The 15,226-nt window shown below is 38.6% G+C and overlaps 3 protein-coding genes across 3 annotated transcripts; 2 read left to right on the plus strand and 1 right to left on the minus strand.

Moving 5' to 3' along the window:
• Nucleotides 1-4,914: 4,914 nt before the first annotated feature.
• LOC137734704 (elongation factor 1-beta 2) lies at nucleotides 4,915-6,000 on the plus strand. The gene is made up of 2 exons (XM_068473966.2): nucleotides 4,915-5,083; nucleotides 5,183-6,000. Exons 1-2 carry the CDS (start codon nucleotides 4,998-5,000, stop codon nucleotides 5,766-5,768), a joined length of 672 nt encoding a protein of 223 aa, XP_068330067.2. The 5' UTR covers nucleotides 4,915-4,997; the 3' UTR covers nucleotides 5,769-6,000.
• A 2,285-nt stretch (nucleotides 6,001-8,285) lies between these two features.
• On the plus strand, nucleotides 8,286-11,178 carry CRR22 (Pentatricopeptide repeat (PPR) superfamily protein). Its single transcript, XM_068472960.2, has one exon. The coding sequence runs from the start codon at nucleotides 8,451-8,453 to the stop codon at nucleotides 10,947-10,949; it is 2,499 nt and encodes an 832-aa protein (XP_068329061.2). The 5' UTR covers nucleotides 8,286-8,450; the 3' UTR covers nucleotides 10,950-11,178.
• On the minus strand, nucleotides 11,122-15,209 carry LOC137733777 (uncharacterized). Its single transcript, XM_088697546.1, has 12 exons — nucleotides 14,987-15,209; nucleotides 14,782-14,892; nucleotides 14,632-14,661; nucleotides 14,447-14,494; nucleotides 13,727-13,846; nucleotides 13,423-13,568; nucleotides 13,194-13,341; nucleotides 12,948-13,031; nucleotides 12,034-12,149; nucleotides 11,871-11,929; nucleotides 11,609-11,699; nucleotides 11,122-11,460 (listed from the first exon to the last, which is right to left on the minus strand). Exons 2-12 carry the CDS (start codon nucleotides 14,882-14,884, stop codon nucleotides 11,233-11,235), a joined length of 1,173 nt encoding a protein of 390 aa, XP_088553672.1. The 5' UTR covers nucleotides 14,885-14,892; nucleotides 14,987-15,209; the 3' UTR covers nucleotides 11,122-11,232.
• Between the last annotated feature and the right edge of the window lie 17 nt (nucleotides 15,210-15,226).

Here is a 15,226-nt window from a genome sequence, read left to right on the forward strand (position 1 = left end):
GTCAAATATTAATCCCAATATCTATTGTTTTTTATAGAACTTATAGACAATATACGTCGATGCCTAAAAAATATGTGTCGGAGAAAATTTTAACTCATGAGTAAGGATGACAATAAAAAAACAAAAAAAAAAATGAAAAAAGAGAAAAGAAAAGGAGAGCAGGTGCACAGTGACCCTTGCTTCTCTCTCTTCTGCATCTTTCCACGTTCACATTGTACCAAACAGTCGCGAGCAACCGAACCGCCACCGGTGGCGCCATGGTTCCAACGGATGTCTGAATTTAAAAATAATTTTAAGTGTAAACTTCAAAGAAAAACAACATGGAAGCCCAAGCCACCTCCCCCACCTTTCCCTCCCCTCCCCTATACACCCCCTCCACCCTACGCTCCCTTCCCCATTCGTTCATCCCCACTTCTCATCGCCCCCAAATCCCCAGCCCAATCACTTCAGTGCCAATTTTTTTAATTTAAATTTGATTTTTTTTTTTAAAAAAAAAATAGGGCTTTTATTGTTGAGGTTCACGTAAAAAACAGTAAAATTTGTATTCATGTAATCATTGAATTGCCCGTAATTTTTTATTTAATTTTAATTAGAGAGTTAAAATTGTAATTTTATAGTAGTTTATGTTGCATCACATTTGCATTGCCATTGCCTTTCTTGAATTGATTGTAGCTTGTGGTTGTGGAAGCTTAGGGATCTGATGCAACATAAACGCAACAAGTGGCATGGGTTGATGAGAGTAATATTCTACAACTAGCAATTCATTTATTTTCAAACCGATTCATTTTACTTTTTCCATTGGCATGAAGTATTCCAATTTGTAGTTTTTTAATATCCGAAGTTTTTTTCGTATCAATTTCAATCTCAAACATTGATTTTTTCTACCAATTACATACATCCATTTGTTTGCTTTTTAAGGTCTCTGTTAACTTATAGCATGAGGAACCAAATGGAATAAATTTAGCAGGCCAAAGTTGCACCATATCATCAGTTAATTCCAAGAATTTTTCTTGAAACTACATCTAAGTATATTCTGAACCAAACTGCATTTGCATAATTGCATGTAATTAAGGTATACTGTAAACCAAGAAAAGCAAGATTACAATTCCTGTGGAGATACCACTGTGACTGTGTTGCCCAAAGGCGTCTATGCTACTACAAAATGACGACGGATCACTCACTTATACTGAGTATTATTTCCAACTACAAACAGAAGAACCATTATATTCTTTGGCCAGAGAAGATACCACTGTGGCTTCGTTTCAAAAACGTCCTCTGGAATCCATGTATCCCCCATATTTGGAAAAGTATTATAGGCATGCCCCTGCACTAAGTAGATATAGTCCTTCAACTTGTCAAACTATAGAGTAGTGATCCTTCCGTTATGTTCACTGTTAATGTGCTTGTGTGGCAGCACAATGAGACCCACGTTATGTTAAATGGGTGCCGAAAGGAATAAAAAAATTATGTATATAAGTTAGATTTTTATTATAAATATTCTACAAAAGAAACAAAAAATAAAAATAAAACATGATTGCCCCCTCCCATCTTTCATCTCCATATCTCCACAGAAATAAAACATGATTGCCATCACACACTGCAGACCTGCCCCCACTAAACCACCTTCGATCTTCATTATTCGGGTAGATGGGAACTCGGCATTACAGATATTGCTACTCCATTCCAGGGCTGGTCTTCAGATTTTGGAGGTCCTGTGCGGAACTCTAACAGGGACCTTATATGGTTTAAAATTTTGATTGCTACATTTCTTTTATATTTTATATATTTTTTATTATGGATTAAATTGATATAAAGAAAAAAACAACATGAAGCATAATGTGGTGGAATGCACCTGTCTGAAATCCTATGTTTTTTTTTTGTTTGAAACTCCTTAATTTTTAAATACAAAAAGCATGGAGTGATGGCTATGTAGTTATCGTATCACCGTACAAATACCATAATCATAACCATTAATGCTCTTTATTAGCATCTAGAGTTCATCTCACGAAAAATTTGTGTTAAACGAATCACTAGTTATGATATTGATGGCATCTTACAATGAAATATTATTTTTATTGCATTTTTGCTCACGCCCTAAAGCAAGAATTATTCTCATCACCCCCACCCCCCTTCCCTTTTCGGTTGGTTGCTGACACACCCCGACCGGAATCAAGGCATGTTGGCCGTCATGTGAGGGTGACGTAGCCATGTGCACAGTGCGGAAGCAAAAGTTAATAATAAAAGTACGAATAAATAAAAACCAAACTACTAAATAAACTAGTTAAAGTAACACACTAGTGTGATACTAAGTGGGATAAACATAATCAAAGCACAGAAAACCTAAGTGCAGTTCAGAAGAAAGAATACTAATTACACAACACCTAAAGGTGATCCTACATTTGTGATGTTCTGTCAGACCACCGTCAAGTCCTCGTGAACCACCAAAGCTGCTTCTAACTAGAACCTAGAGGGGTGCAAAACAGAAAGTGAGAGTAGGCAAAAACAAAGCTTTTCAAAATCATTTCATTATCAAAAGTTCTAACCCCTCGCCGTAAAACCTATATAGTTTCCCAGAAAATGAAATGAAATGTTTATATGTTTTAAATGCCATGCATAGTCTTTGCCTATTTTAATTATGCATTAGTAGTTGCATATATTTATGATTAGTGCTACAGACGCACAGGTAAGTGTCAGGTAAGTTTATAGATTATGATTGTGAATTAGTGGTTATGTGAGATGCATAGAGAGTTCATAACATGCACCCCCGGTGTTAGTGCTCCCGCCCAGAGCAGGGCACAGTCCTTCACGTGATGTTCACCTCCCGCACTACACGCTCATCTTGGATCCAAGTTAGGTGCACAGTCATGTCGTACATACCACTCTAGGTGGTTCCGACTCGTAGGTGACCCGTGATTATTCACATAGTCTTCACATGATCGTAGCACTTGAGCGTATTTATTTACACCCAGTCCTGTCGTACAGACCATTTTAGGTGGTTCCGACTCGTGTGCAAATATAGTTAGTGAGTTAGGGATTTGAGCTCTAGATTTAACCGTACAGGCCACGTTAGGTGACTCCGGCTGATATGTTACTTGCATTGATTGACATTACCTGGGTTACTTACATTTTATGTGGAGACATTCGACATGGCATATTTCTGAACATGTTTTCGATATATGTGTGGGATGTTACAATCCACCCCCCTTAGGGCCCCGACGTCCTCCTCGACACACACGCGGCCAAGGTGTGATCCTTATATGTATATTCCTATCTTTCTCTAACACGAAGCCTTTTGGGAGCTCACTGGCTTCGGGTTCTATGGGAACTCCGAAGTTAAGCGAGTTCGCGTGAGATCATTCCCAGGATGGGTGACCCATTGGGAAGTTCTCGTGTGAGTTCCTAAAAACAAAATCGTGAGGGCGTGGTCAGGGCCCAAAGCGGACAATATCGTGTTATGGTGGAGTCGAGCTTGGGATGTGGTGGGGGTCCGGGCTGGGATGTGACAGTTGCTGTTAGATTAGTTAAAAATTCGAGATTTGAGATTCGTGTCTTTAATGGTAGGTATGAGCAAAGTTGTATTATAATTTTCTTTTGATATATAGATGACTAAAGTCTTCAAATGGATGAAACTTATAATTTGATAATTTTAAACAGTGATCAAAAGAATAAACTAATCTTATTATTACATATATTCTATTAAATGGTATCATACAAGGAAGGGGCTTTTAAAGATTGTATTTTTAAACATTTACGCATTTTAATTTATTATGATATCACTAATTGCAGATTTATTCGCAAAAGTTATGTTATATAATGAAAGAAATGTTTTTTTTTTTTTTAACAAACAATGAAAGAAATTAAACTACAAGTATTAAAAAAAAAAGAAACAAATAGTCTAGCTTAAAAAAAGGCCCAAAATGGTTACCCAGACAATGCCCAATAGGAAAGAAAACCTAGCATAGCAGGAAAAAAAAATCAAAATTAATAAACATGAGCAAGTGTGTAGTCGAACCCGTTAACAAGTAAATGACAGTACCACCGGTTGACAACTCTGCCAAGAAAGCATTGTGATAATGTTCAGGTTTTTTTTTATCTATATATATAAAGGTTTTTAGAATTTGGGGGCCCCAAAAAATCGAGGGCCTTGTGCGGTCTCACACTTTGCACCCCCTCAGGGTCGGCCCTGCTTCATTCACCGCCAATTTGGGTTTGTTTGAGTTTTGAGAACCATATGCGGCGGGGCAAACTAATGGGGTTTATTTTCAGAGGGTTTGGGAGGAGCCGGGCAAAACAAAATTGAGAGAGATGGAATCAATTGGTGGCAATTGTGACAATCTTACTGTTGTGCAGAGAACTACGTTTTTAAGAATTAAAAGAGTATTCTTCATACATATTTATTATTCATAGAATACATTACTCAACTAAAATCCAAGTGAATTTCGAAATGAAGATATTTTTCATTTCGATTTCAATTTAAATATAAAATTTTAAATTGAAATAGTGAAAGTTTAAATTCAAATATTTTTTTTTGGTCAAGGGTTTTCAAATACTATTCTCTATTATTGTATTTGTGAGCCCTATATGCCAACCATGTAAACACCTCAAACGGAGAATTTGACAGTATTTAGAACAAAGGACTTATGCTCTACATTTTATTAAGTTAAAGGATTATATTTAATAAAATTTTAATTAAGGGATCAAAATTACAATTAACTTAAAGTTCAACGACTATAGCTACGATTAACTCTTTTTTAAAAGAAAAAAAAAAAGTATGATCCGATCAGAGATGCTCGGGAAAAAGGGGCGGGCCATGGGTTGGATGTAAAGATACAAAAGAAAAGGAATATTATCCAACAGATACTCCTAACTCAGCTAGGGTTTTTCCCAGCCCAAATATAATATAAATAGGCAGCTGTGATGCAGCCTAACAAATCTCTCTCTCGCCCTACTACTCGCACTCCTCGGCCGCCTCTCTTAACTCTCTCTCGCAAATCGCCATGGCCATCACCTTCTCAGATCTCTACACCGATGCCGGTCTCAAAGCCCTCGATGAGTTCCTCGCCGGCAAATCTTACATCTCCGGGTAACAATTTCTTATTCTTCTTCTTCTTTATTTTTCTGTATATTTCAATGGATTGCACTTTATTTTTGGTTAATAATTCACTGCTAATCCCAATCTCAGAGACAAGCTGACTTTGGATGACATCAAGGTCTACGCCGCCGTGTTGGAGAAGCCCGCCGGTTCTTTTGCCAATGTCAGCAAGTGGTACAACGCCGTTTCGTCCCAACTCGCTTCCACCTTCCCCGGCAAGGCTGCCGGAGTGAGAGTCAGCAGCGGCAAGGCTGAGGCTGCTGCACCCGCTCCCGCTGCCGCCGCTGGAGGCGATGACGATGACGATTTGGACCTCTTTGGCGACGAGACTGAGGAGGACAAGAAGGCCGAGGCGGAGTTGGCGGCAGCCAAAAAGGCGTCTACCAAGAAGAAGGAGAGTGGAAAATCCTCTGTTCTTTTGGATGTCAAGCCTTGGGACGATGAGACTGACATGAAGAAGCTCGAGGAGGCTGTTCGGAGTGTCGAGATGGAGGGTCTCTTCTGGGGCGCATCGAAATTGGTTTCCGTTGGTTACGGGATCAAGAAGTTGCAGATCATGCTCACCATTGTCGATGACCTTGTTTCCGTCGATGACCTCATCGAAGAGCAGCTTACTGTTGAGCCCCGCAATGAGTACATCCAGAGCTGCGACATTGTTGCCTTCAACAAAATTTAATCCTACTACTGCGGTGCACTACTCTTCGTTATCATATTTACTTGTTCGATTTGGATTTGTGGTAGCAATTTTCGCGAGTCAATCTACTTATGATCTTTACATGATGATATATGGTTTTAATTTGTGCTTCTAGTTGTTGGCTTGTGCTATTTTGAGTTTTGTAATCCTTAAGTTATACAGTTAATGTGGTGATTATAACATAATGCTTAATTGCTATCTAGATTTTTTTTTTCTTCGGCGAATAATTGCTCTAATTGTTTTCACTTTTCAATTGAATTCTTTATCCAATCAAGAGGAAGTTGGGATGGGAGAATCCGTGGTCTAATTAAATTGTATTTGTGAATTGTCGTGGAAAGTTATGAGATGATATATGCATCAAGTTTGATCGTTGCGCAAATTGTATCTTGAATCGCTTTGCTGTTACTCTTAGGTGTTTGTTAAATTGGGTCATAAGTAAAGATTAACTAGGTTTTTGTGGATTATGTTTTTAGTTCCTATGCAATATTCGGTCATCATGTAAGTTGGTTAGCAACGGATATCTCTTCTCTGCGTGGTCAAAAGACTCAAAACTAAGTATCATTCTTTCTATCCTCTCTCTCTCACGTGCTTTTTCTTAACATCGTGCTGCTGCCGTACTTTAGTTTTCGTTCATGTAATGTTAGGATGACGTAGAGTATTTGGATCTAACGGAAGATGTGACACAGAACCGAGCGCAATGACGTTCTAGGATTCATATAGCCGACCCTACTTAGTGGGATAAGGCTTTGTTGTTGTTGTTGTGGTGCCAGAATGCAATGAACTTGTATTTTCTGTCGTAGTGTGAGTTTATCATTTATCGAACATTTGCATCTTAGAAGTACTGTTTTCTTTTGTGAATTGTCCAATTGTGTGTAATATTTTTTTTTTACTTTAGTTTGAATCCAAGTCCTGTACGAGAAGTTGAGTCCTCAACATGATCTGTGTGAAAGAGGGATGTTGAAGAAATGAAACGAACGACGCTTGTAAACTAATGTTTAATGCACGTTGTATTTCAGTTGAAGTGCTTCGAACAGAAACAACAATCATTCGTAATGCAAACGTTAGTAAATAAAGTATTCATGGCGCGTTTACGTAACGGTAATGAAAATAGGAGGAATTGAATTGAGGATGAATTGAATTAAGGAGGAGTTGAAATGAGAAGTCAGAATTGGATTCCTGTTGAAGTTGTTTACTTAAATGTTTTGGAATTGGAATAGAATTTCAGAAAGCTGTTTACTAATTTAGCAGAATTGGAATATAAACTAGTATGATTACTAAAATGCTCTTGTTTCAAATCAAATATTTTATATACTTTAATGGGTTTATAAAGGATAGTCTTGGAAATAAAAAAAGTAAGTGAGGAAAGGAAACAAAAGTGTCATTCTGATTGTTCAAACAATCAGGAATTGAATTATCACCTATATCTAGGGAATCTAATTCCACCAATACAAGGAATTGAATTCCAAAATTTGTGTGGGCCCCACTGCTTTTTTTATTCCTTCATGTTTAGTAAATACTGAAGTACTCTGTAATTGGAATTCAATTCTACATTCTCATTCCGATTATGGATACGTAAACACGTCGTTAAATCCATGCTTTTTTGGGACGAAAAGAATGAAAAATTTCGAATTAAAACCATAGCTGTTATGGTTCGGTTAGGGAGATACCGAACATCTTCCAAAAACAGTTTCAGAACTTCTGTTCGGATGCGTACTACCGAACCTTCCCAAATGTGTGCAAGGAAAGATGACGAAGTTGTGTTTAAGGGTTTAAAGAGATTAGCGCACATTGTCGTCCCATGTAAGGGTATAATTTGAAGACAATTTCATTAATCTGCTGGGTGCGAAGAGAGATTATTTGGGTGTAAACATAAACTTCCTTTGTAATATGAATTAGAAATTAACTCAACGCTTTCATATGCTTTGTTATCGATTTATGAAATTTCGTGCTGATTCGAATTTTTTATATTATAAATCATTTTAAAGATTATCTTTTAAAAAAATCAATAAAATAAGGGATACTTAGTTATCGAATTGTGTAAATTAAAAAAAAAAAAAGAAAAGGATACTCGCCGGATCATTTTCATAGGATCCCGTGATCATGACCGTTTATCGTACATCGTGTAATCAGAAATAATTTTAAATTTAAATTTTAAAATTAAATATAAATAGTACCTAATGAAAACTGATTACATCATGTACGATGAACGGTCATGATCAAGGGATCCCATGATGGATCCGTTTCCTAAAAAAATCGTCAGATACAATAAAAATATTATCAATCATCTATTTATTTGCTACAGTTGTTTTCTAAATGACCTTATCTTAAGTTTGTGGTCCAATATCTTAGTTTATAAGACCTTTGATTGCACCCATATGTTTCAGGAAACTTCTTCTTTCCTATTGTATTACTTTAGAACCCTCTCCCTTTTTAATAATACTTTAAAAATAAACAATCTTAGTTTTAAATTAATTATTTTATCCATTATAATACGAAGGATTTTGATCGTAAACACGGAGATTCGTCAATTTGTCACAAAGAATTTTGGAGATGAACAATTATAAGAGTCAAGCTTTCCTCTGTGATTTATATCACCTTCCACTAATCTTATCCAAAACATATAAACTCGTTACAGTCTCATGAAACGTAGAGGGGCAGAAAACGATGAGCTCACAGCTCTTATCTTTCACACCTCTACACCCCATAACCAGCACCATAACGCCGCCACTTCCACCACCACCGCCACCAACTCCATCTCGTCTCGGCCCTCCAGTGTCAACCCCAAAATCACAAACCTTTCACACCCTTTCCCAACGAACCCACATTCCTTCTCATGTCTACAAGCACCCTGCAGCCATCCTCCTCGAGCTCTGCACTTCCGTGCAAGAACTCAACCAAATCATCCCCCTCATCATCAAGAACGGTCTCTACAACGAGCACTTGTTCCAGACCAAGCTTGTCAGCTTGTTCTGCAACTATGGCTGCCCCAATGAGGCCGCTCGGGTTTTCAACACCGTTGAGGACAAACTCGAGGTCTTTTACCACACTTTGCTCAAGGGGTATGCCAAGAACTCGTCTTTAGGTGACGCCTTTTCGTTCTTTTGTCGAATGAAGTATGATGGTGTTAAACCTGTTGTGTATAATTTTACATATTTGTTGAAAGTTTGTGGTGACAATGCTGATCTTAGGAGGGGAAAAGAGATTCATGGTGATCTAATTAGTAGTGGGTTTGCCTCAAATTTGTTTGCGATGACCGCGGTTGTGAATCTGTATGCGAAATGTAGGCAGGTTGATGAGGCATATAAGATGTTTGATAGAATGCCTGAGAGAGACTTGGTTTCTTGGAATACCATTGTTGCTGGTTATGCGCAAAATGGCTTGGCAAAGATAGCTATGGAGTTGGTTATACGGATGCAGGAGGAAGGTCAGAAGCCTGATCCGATCACGTTGGTCACCCTTTTGCCTGCTGTTGCAGATTTTGGGTCTTTGATAATTGGAAAATCAATTCATGCGTATGTTGTAAGAGCTGGTTTTGAATCGCATGTAAACCTTTCTACTGCTCTTGTAGACATGTATTCAAAATGTGGATCGGTGGGGACTGCTCGGTTGATTTTCAATAGGATGAAGCACAAGACTGTTGTTTCTTGGAATTCCATGATAGACGGGTACGTACAAAATGAGGACCCCAAGGAGGCAATGGAGGTTTTCCAGAAGATGTTGGATCAAGGCTTTGAACCAACAAATGTTACTATAATGGAAGCTTTGCATGCTTGTGCTGATTTGGGAGATCTTGAGCGAGGAATGTTCGTACATAAACTATTGGATCAGATGAAACTCGGATCTGATGTTTCGGTCATGAACTCTTTGATATCCATGTATTCGAAGTGTAAGAGAGTTGACATCGCTGCAAAAATATTTAACAAGTTGCAGGGTAAGACCCCAGTCTCATGGAATGCCATGATATTAGGTTATGCACAGAATGGGCGCGTCAGCGAGGCTTTAAGTCACTTTTGTGAGATGCATTCTCAAAATATAAAACCAGATTCATTTACAATGGTGAGCGTCATCCCTGCTCTCGCGGAGCTATCAGTTACACGACAGGCTAAGTGGATTCATGGACTTGTAATAAGAAAATGTTTTGACAAAAACGTTTTTGTGATGACTGCTCTTGTTGACATGTACGCAAAATGTGGAGCTGTGCACACTGCTAGAAAACTTTTTGACATGATGGATGAGCGGCATGTGACAACGTGGAACGCTATGATTGATGGATATGGAACAAATGGGCTCGGAAAATCTGCTGTGGATCTGTTCAATGAAATGAAAAAAGGAACAATAAAGCCGAATGATATAACGTTCCTATGTGTGATCTCTGCTTGCAGTCATTCGGGTTTAGTGGAAGAGGGTCTACAATACTTTGCAAGCATGAAAGAAGATTATGGGTTGGAGCCTGCAATGGATCACTACGGGGCCATGGTTGATCTCCTTGGTCGAGCTGGCCGGCTAAATGAGGCTTGGGATTTTATTCAAAATATGCCTATGGAGCCTGGTATTACTGTCTTCGGAGCCATGTTGGGGGCTTGCAGAATTCATAAAAATATAGAGTTGGGGGAAAAGGCAGCAGATAAGATATTTGAGTTAAATCCTGCGGATGGCGGGTATCATGTTTTGCTTGCTAACATATATCAAACAGCTTCGTTGTGGGACAAAGTGGCCAAAGTGCGAACGATGATGGAGAAGAAGGGGCTCCAGAAAACCCCGGGCTGCAGTTTAGTGGATTTGAAGAACGAGGTTCACACTTTCTATTCCGGGAGCACGAGCCATCCCCAATCCAAAAGAATCTATAGTTTTCTGGACACTCTGGGAGATGAGATCAAGGCAGCTGGTTATGTGCCGGACACCAATTCAATTCATGATGTGGAAGCTGATGTTAAGGAGCAGTTGCTCAATAGCCACAGTGAGAAGCTGGCTATTGCGTTTGGGCTCTTGAACACTACTCCTGGTGCAACCATACACATTCGGAAGAATTTACGAGTTTGCGGTGATTGCCATAACGCAACCAAGTACATTTCGCTTGTAACTAGACGGGAGATCATCGTGCGTGATATGCACCGGTTCCATCACTTCAAGAATGGAACATGTTCGTGTGGCGATTATTGGTGATTATATCTTTGTTCGATTTATATTTTTGGCAGTCGTGCACTCGCCACTGTCCTGTTGTTTTAACGGGCTAAATTGCCATCCCTGTCTGGACCGAAGAATTCTCCTGTTGCAGCCCTGGGGAACTTTCAGGGAACAAAATTAATAGATAAGGAAAACAGTAATGTTAAAAATGTTATCACAAAATACTATGTATCGGCATTCATCTCAACTCAGATTCTTTGAACACGAAGTACTGCGTAACTGTAAGGCCATACTTGTTACAAAACTATGTAGGCTATATTGCTCACTTATATTCTGCAATCTCAAAAACTCGGGCAGTTCCGTCAGTAGATACTGAAACAAGAAACTCTTGGTTGGCAGAAACGGAAAGAGACTGAATGGTTTCGGTATGGCCACTGAAGGTTCTAACACAATCACCAGAGCGACTATCCCAGACTCGAACCTTTCCATCCCCGCAACCTGTTGCTAGGTAATTTGATTGACCAAGCCACGTCAAGCATGTCACTCCATCCTGCCCACGAGTACGATTTTATTCATTAGACAGCAATTTGAAATTAACACGAAAACTGGCTGGAAGTAAACACGCTGGTAACAACTCGGAATATTGGAACTGGATAGGTAGGTATATATATATTGTACAAGAAGAAACTCCAACAGACCTCATGTTCACATGTAGCACGGGCCGACGAAGAAGGCAAATCCCAGATAACAAGCTTCTTATCCATACTTCCAGTTGCAGCCCATGGAGAGCTGCCATACCCAATTAAATTTATGAGTATAGTGAAAGTATACTACATGATTTAGAAACACATTGATTGCAATTGCAAAGATATATACGATACATATAGTTTCCTTGTACAGTCTTTCATAAATTCATAATGAAAACAGTTCAATTTGAATGTCTGAAAGGCTTGAATGTACCTTGGTGCAAGCCCGACGCATTCAACAGAATCGGAATGTGAAGATAGGGAACTAACAACCTGTTGTTGTGAAAAAGGAATTCTATTGAAAGCCTGATAACTAGTAGAGCGAAACCAAGGAACTAACCAATAAGCAATCGCAATGCAACAAAACTACATCACACCTTTCCGGTAGTTATGTTGACGATATGGATAGAGCCATCTTCAGAACCAGTATAAGCTAGAGTTGAATCAGAGCTTATTGCCAAACACGTTAATCCAGCAGTATGGTACGGGTGACCTAAAAGACAGAAAAAGTCAAAATTTCCAATACGAGGACAAACAAATACCGTTTCTGCGACAAATTCAAATAGACAAAACTGCTGGATATCAGAAACAACATCAGTTCAGTCTTTCACTTCGTGTTAACGTTACCAACTTTTAGCAAGATAAAACGGCACAACTCATTAGTATAGCATGACGGATTTGGTCTGCACAGTTTATGCATTGAAGCTCAAAACTCAGGATTAGCATGCCCAAATGCAAGGAATTAACTCGTGATACATAAGGAATGATAGATGCCAGCACCATGATAGAAAAGGTACTTTAGGTGAGTTAACTGAACGAACTAAATGAAAATGGAAATATAGAATTAAAAGAAATTCATCATGGGTAATCAAATTTGGTGAAAGGATGAAAAGATAGAGCTTCAGCCCAAGTTTCTGTATTGACACCTCATAAAATCTCAAATTTCTGCCCATATATTGTGTATATTGGCCAAAATTTTGGACCTTGTATCGAATGTCAGTCTTCTCGGATGTATTGCAACAAAACATCAGTGTCATCCTTATCATTGTTTGGTTTAGGGGGTTCTCTGCTCTGTCATATTACGGTTTCAAACCGGTAGCTTCTTAATGAACTTCGAACATTGCAACATCAACCGGTAGCTCCAAAAAATTGTGGGGAAAACTAAATAATCACGATCATTTGGATTCAAGGTTTCATACTACCTATTTCTATACTGATTTTTGCTCCAAAACTTCAACTAACTCGTAAGAGGAACAACATAGGAAAGTTATATAATAACTTGAAAAGATACCTTGTATGACATGAACGTTTTCACCACTTTTTGGATTCCATATTCTCAAAGTTGCATCAGCAGAACCAGTGCATATTGTTTTACCTTAAGCAAGCAGCAAAAGACATGAAACATATATCAATGGTGACAGTTAAAAAAACATCAACATGCTTTTTCAATCAGTTTAAATAGATGAAATTCATGATATAACAGTTTACGGAGTGAGAGAAGCAGACAGATTGAAGCACAAAGATGAATAATAGTTACCATCAGGGGTAAAATCACCACAACTCACGTTACTACCATGGCCTGAAAACATATTAAGATAGGAACCATTGTCAGCATTCCACATCCAGACCGTGCAGTCCTCTGAACCAGCCAGGACCAGATGCCCCCTAGGATGCCACCTGACCCACTGAGAAATCACATAGTCCATATTAAATTTCTAATAAAGTAAAGTACAATCACAGTAAGAAATAAAGCCTAAAAGTTTTACCTCGATGCCCCCTCCAGGACCTTCAAGAGTTTTTTTCAGAACTCCGTTCGCTACATCCCAAATTTGAATAATTCCATCCAAGCTTCCGGATGCAAGCAACAGCCCATCAGTACTAAATGATAAACTAGAAACAGAATCCTTATGACCTGCAGAGTAGTGTAGATGAAGTTAAACTAGCAAAGTGGGCATAAAATCCAATGAGCACATAGTTTGGTACTTTTAAGCTAGGTTTCTAATATAAAATTGGGTTCAGACAAATGCACACGAGCATGTAAAATATGCAGATATTCTCTCGTACACCTACCTTGGAGCTCAAAAGCATAATTTCCTACTCCAATTCTCCAAAGAAACCCTCTGTCATCTCCACCACCGGTTGCAACCAAAGTAGGATCTGTTGGGCTGCAGACAACTGTGTAAAGCTCACCTGTCCCAGAAAGGAAAGGAAAATGGTTGATACCCTAAATTTTCAAGCAATCCAAGAAATAGAATTGCCCGAGCTAAGCAGCAAAGCATCAAGCTAAAGCCAAAGCTAATACAGATTTTATTTCCTAACCAACCCAGGTGCAGATAAAACAAACATAACAGGTCATAAAGATTTCATTTCCTAACCCTAACACAAAAAGCAACAGTCAAGAACTCCGTCGAGGGGCAGAATAATCGACAGTTTCAAAATCAATGCAGCTAGAGAGTGAAATAAACATTAACCCTTGCATCTTATCTCAGTGATGCCTATAACAACCTTAAGAAAACCCCTTCAGTATAAGATTCTGAAATTCCTCCAGCATAGCAAGTTAATAATGATGCAAAAACATAAAACATTTCTGCCTAATGCTAACTATTTGCATCTTTTGCGGTTGAGTTCCACTCACTTCATCATTGGCAAAATATATAACTCTTGCAAGTACAAGGTAATAACTTGGTAGTCAAGTCACCATTGATTATTTCAACTTAATTGATTGTTAATAACACATAATGTCTGTAGCAGGTGAAATGCAAAAAGAAACACAGCAACTGAAACACTTACCATTATGGCCGGTGAACGTGTGCATGGAATCATCGTCATCAGGCTCATCTGAAACCACCATAAAACATACATACCATACCAAATCAATGTAATTAACTAAAGAGAAGAAACAAAACAAAACCCATTTCATACACTTTGAATTATTAGTGTCCGAGATGATATCAGTTCTAGTGAAGTAAGCATACCAACACTTTGATCATCTGCATCAGGAAGATCTGCAATCCACAAGAAATTAACAAAAATTTCAAATATTACTCTTTACACAAATATATATATATATATATATATAGAGAGAGAGAGAGAGAGAGAGAGAGAGAGAGAGAGAGGGTGAGGACCTTCGTCATCAACAGTGGATTCTCGGATTATGTCATCTTCATCAAGAAATATCTCCCCCTGGTCATCTTCTTCTTCATGAAAATCATGAGCTGGATTGCTCATCTTCGTCTCTAACACACAGACACAGAGAAGTTAAATTAGGCTTGAATTCTTACGAAATATATCACGGAGGAGGAGGAGGAGGTTGGTGGAGTTTGCGCCGACCTGTGCTCTGGGATGGCGGCGGCGGCGGCGGCGCAACAAGAGACACAGAGAAACAGAGAGAAAGTTGGACAAGGAAGAGTTGTGCGGCGTCGGAAGTGAATGTAATAGTGATCAGATGTTACATGGTCCATTATCTTTCTTTCTAACAGCCACTTGTTTACCGACACGTGTAAATAATATTTCCTTTTTAATTAACTTTTCACGTGTGGTTCCCATTTTTGCTGCGAGCTGAAGCAAAAC

The sequence above is a fragment of the Pyrus communis genome, chromosome 7 (assembly GCF_041283825.1).
Source record: "Pyrus communis isolate YQ-2024b chromosome 7, ASM4128382v1, whole genome shotgun sequence".
Classification (NCBI taxonomy): Eukaryota; Viridiplantae; Streptophyta; class Magnoliopsida; order Rosales; family Rosaceae; genus Pyrus; species Pyrus communis.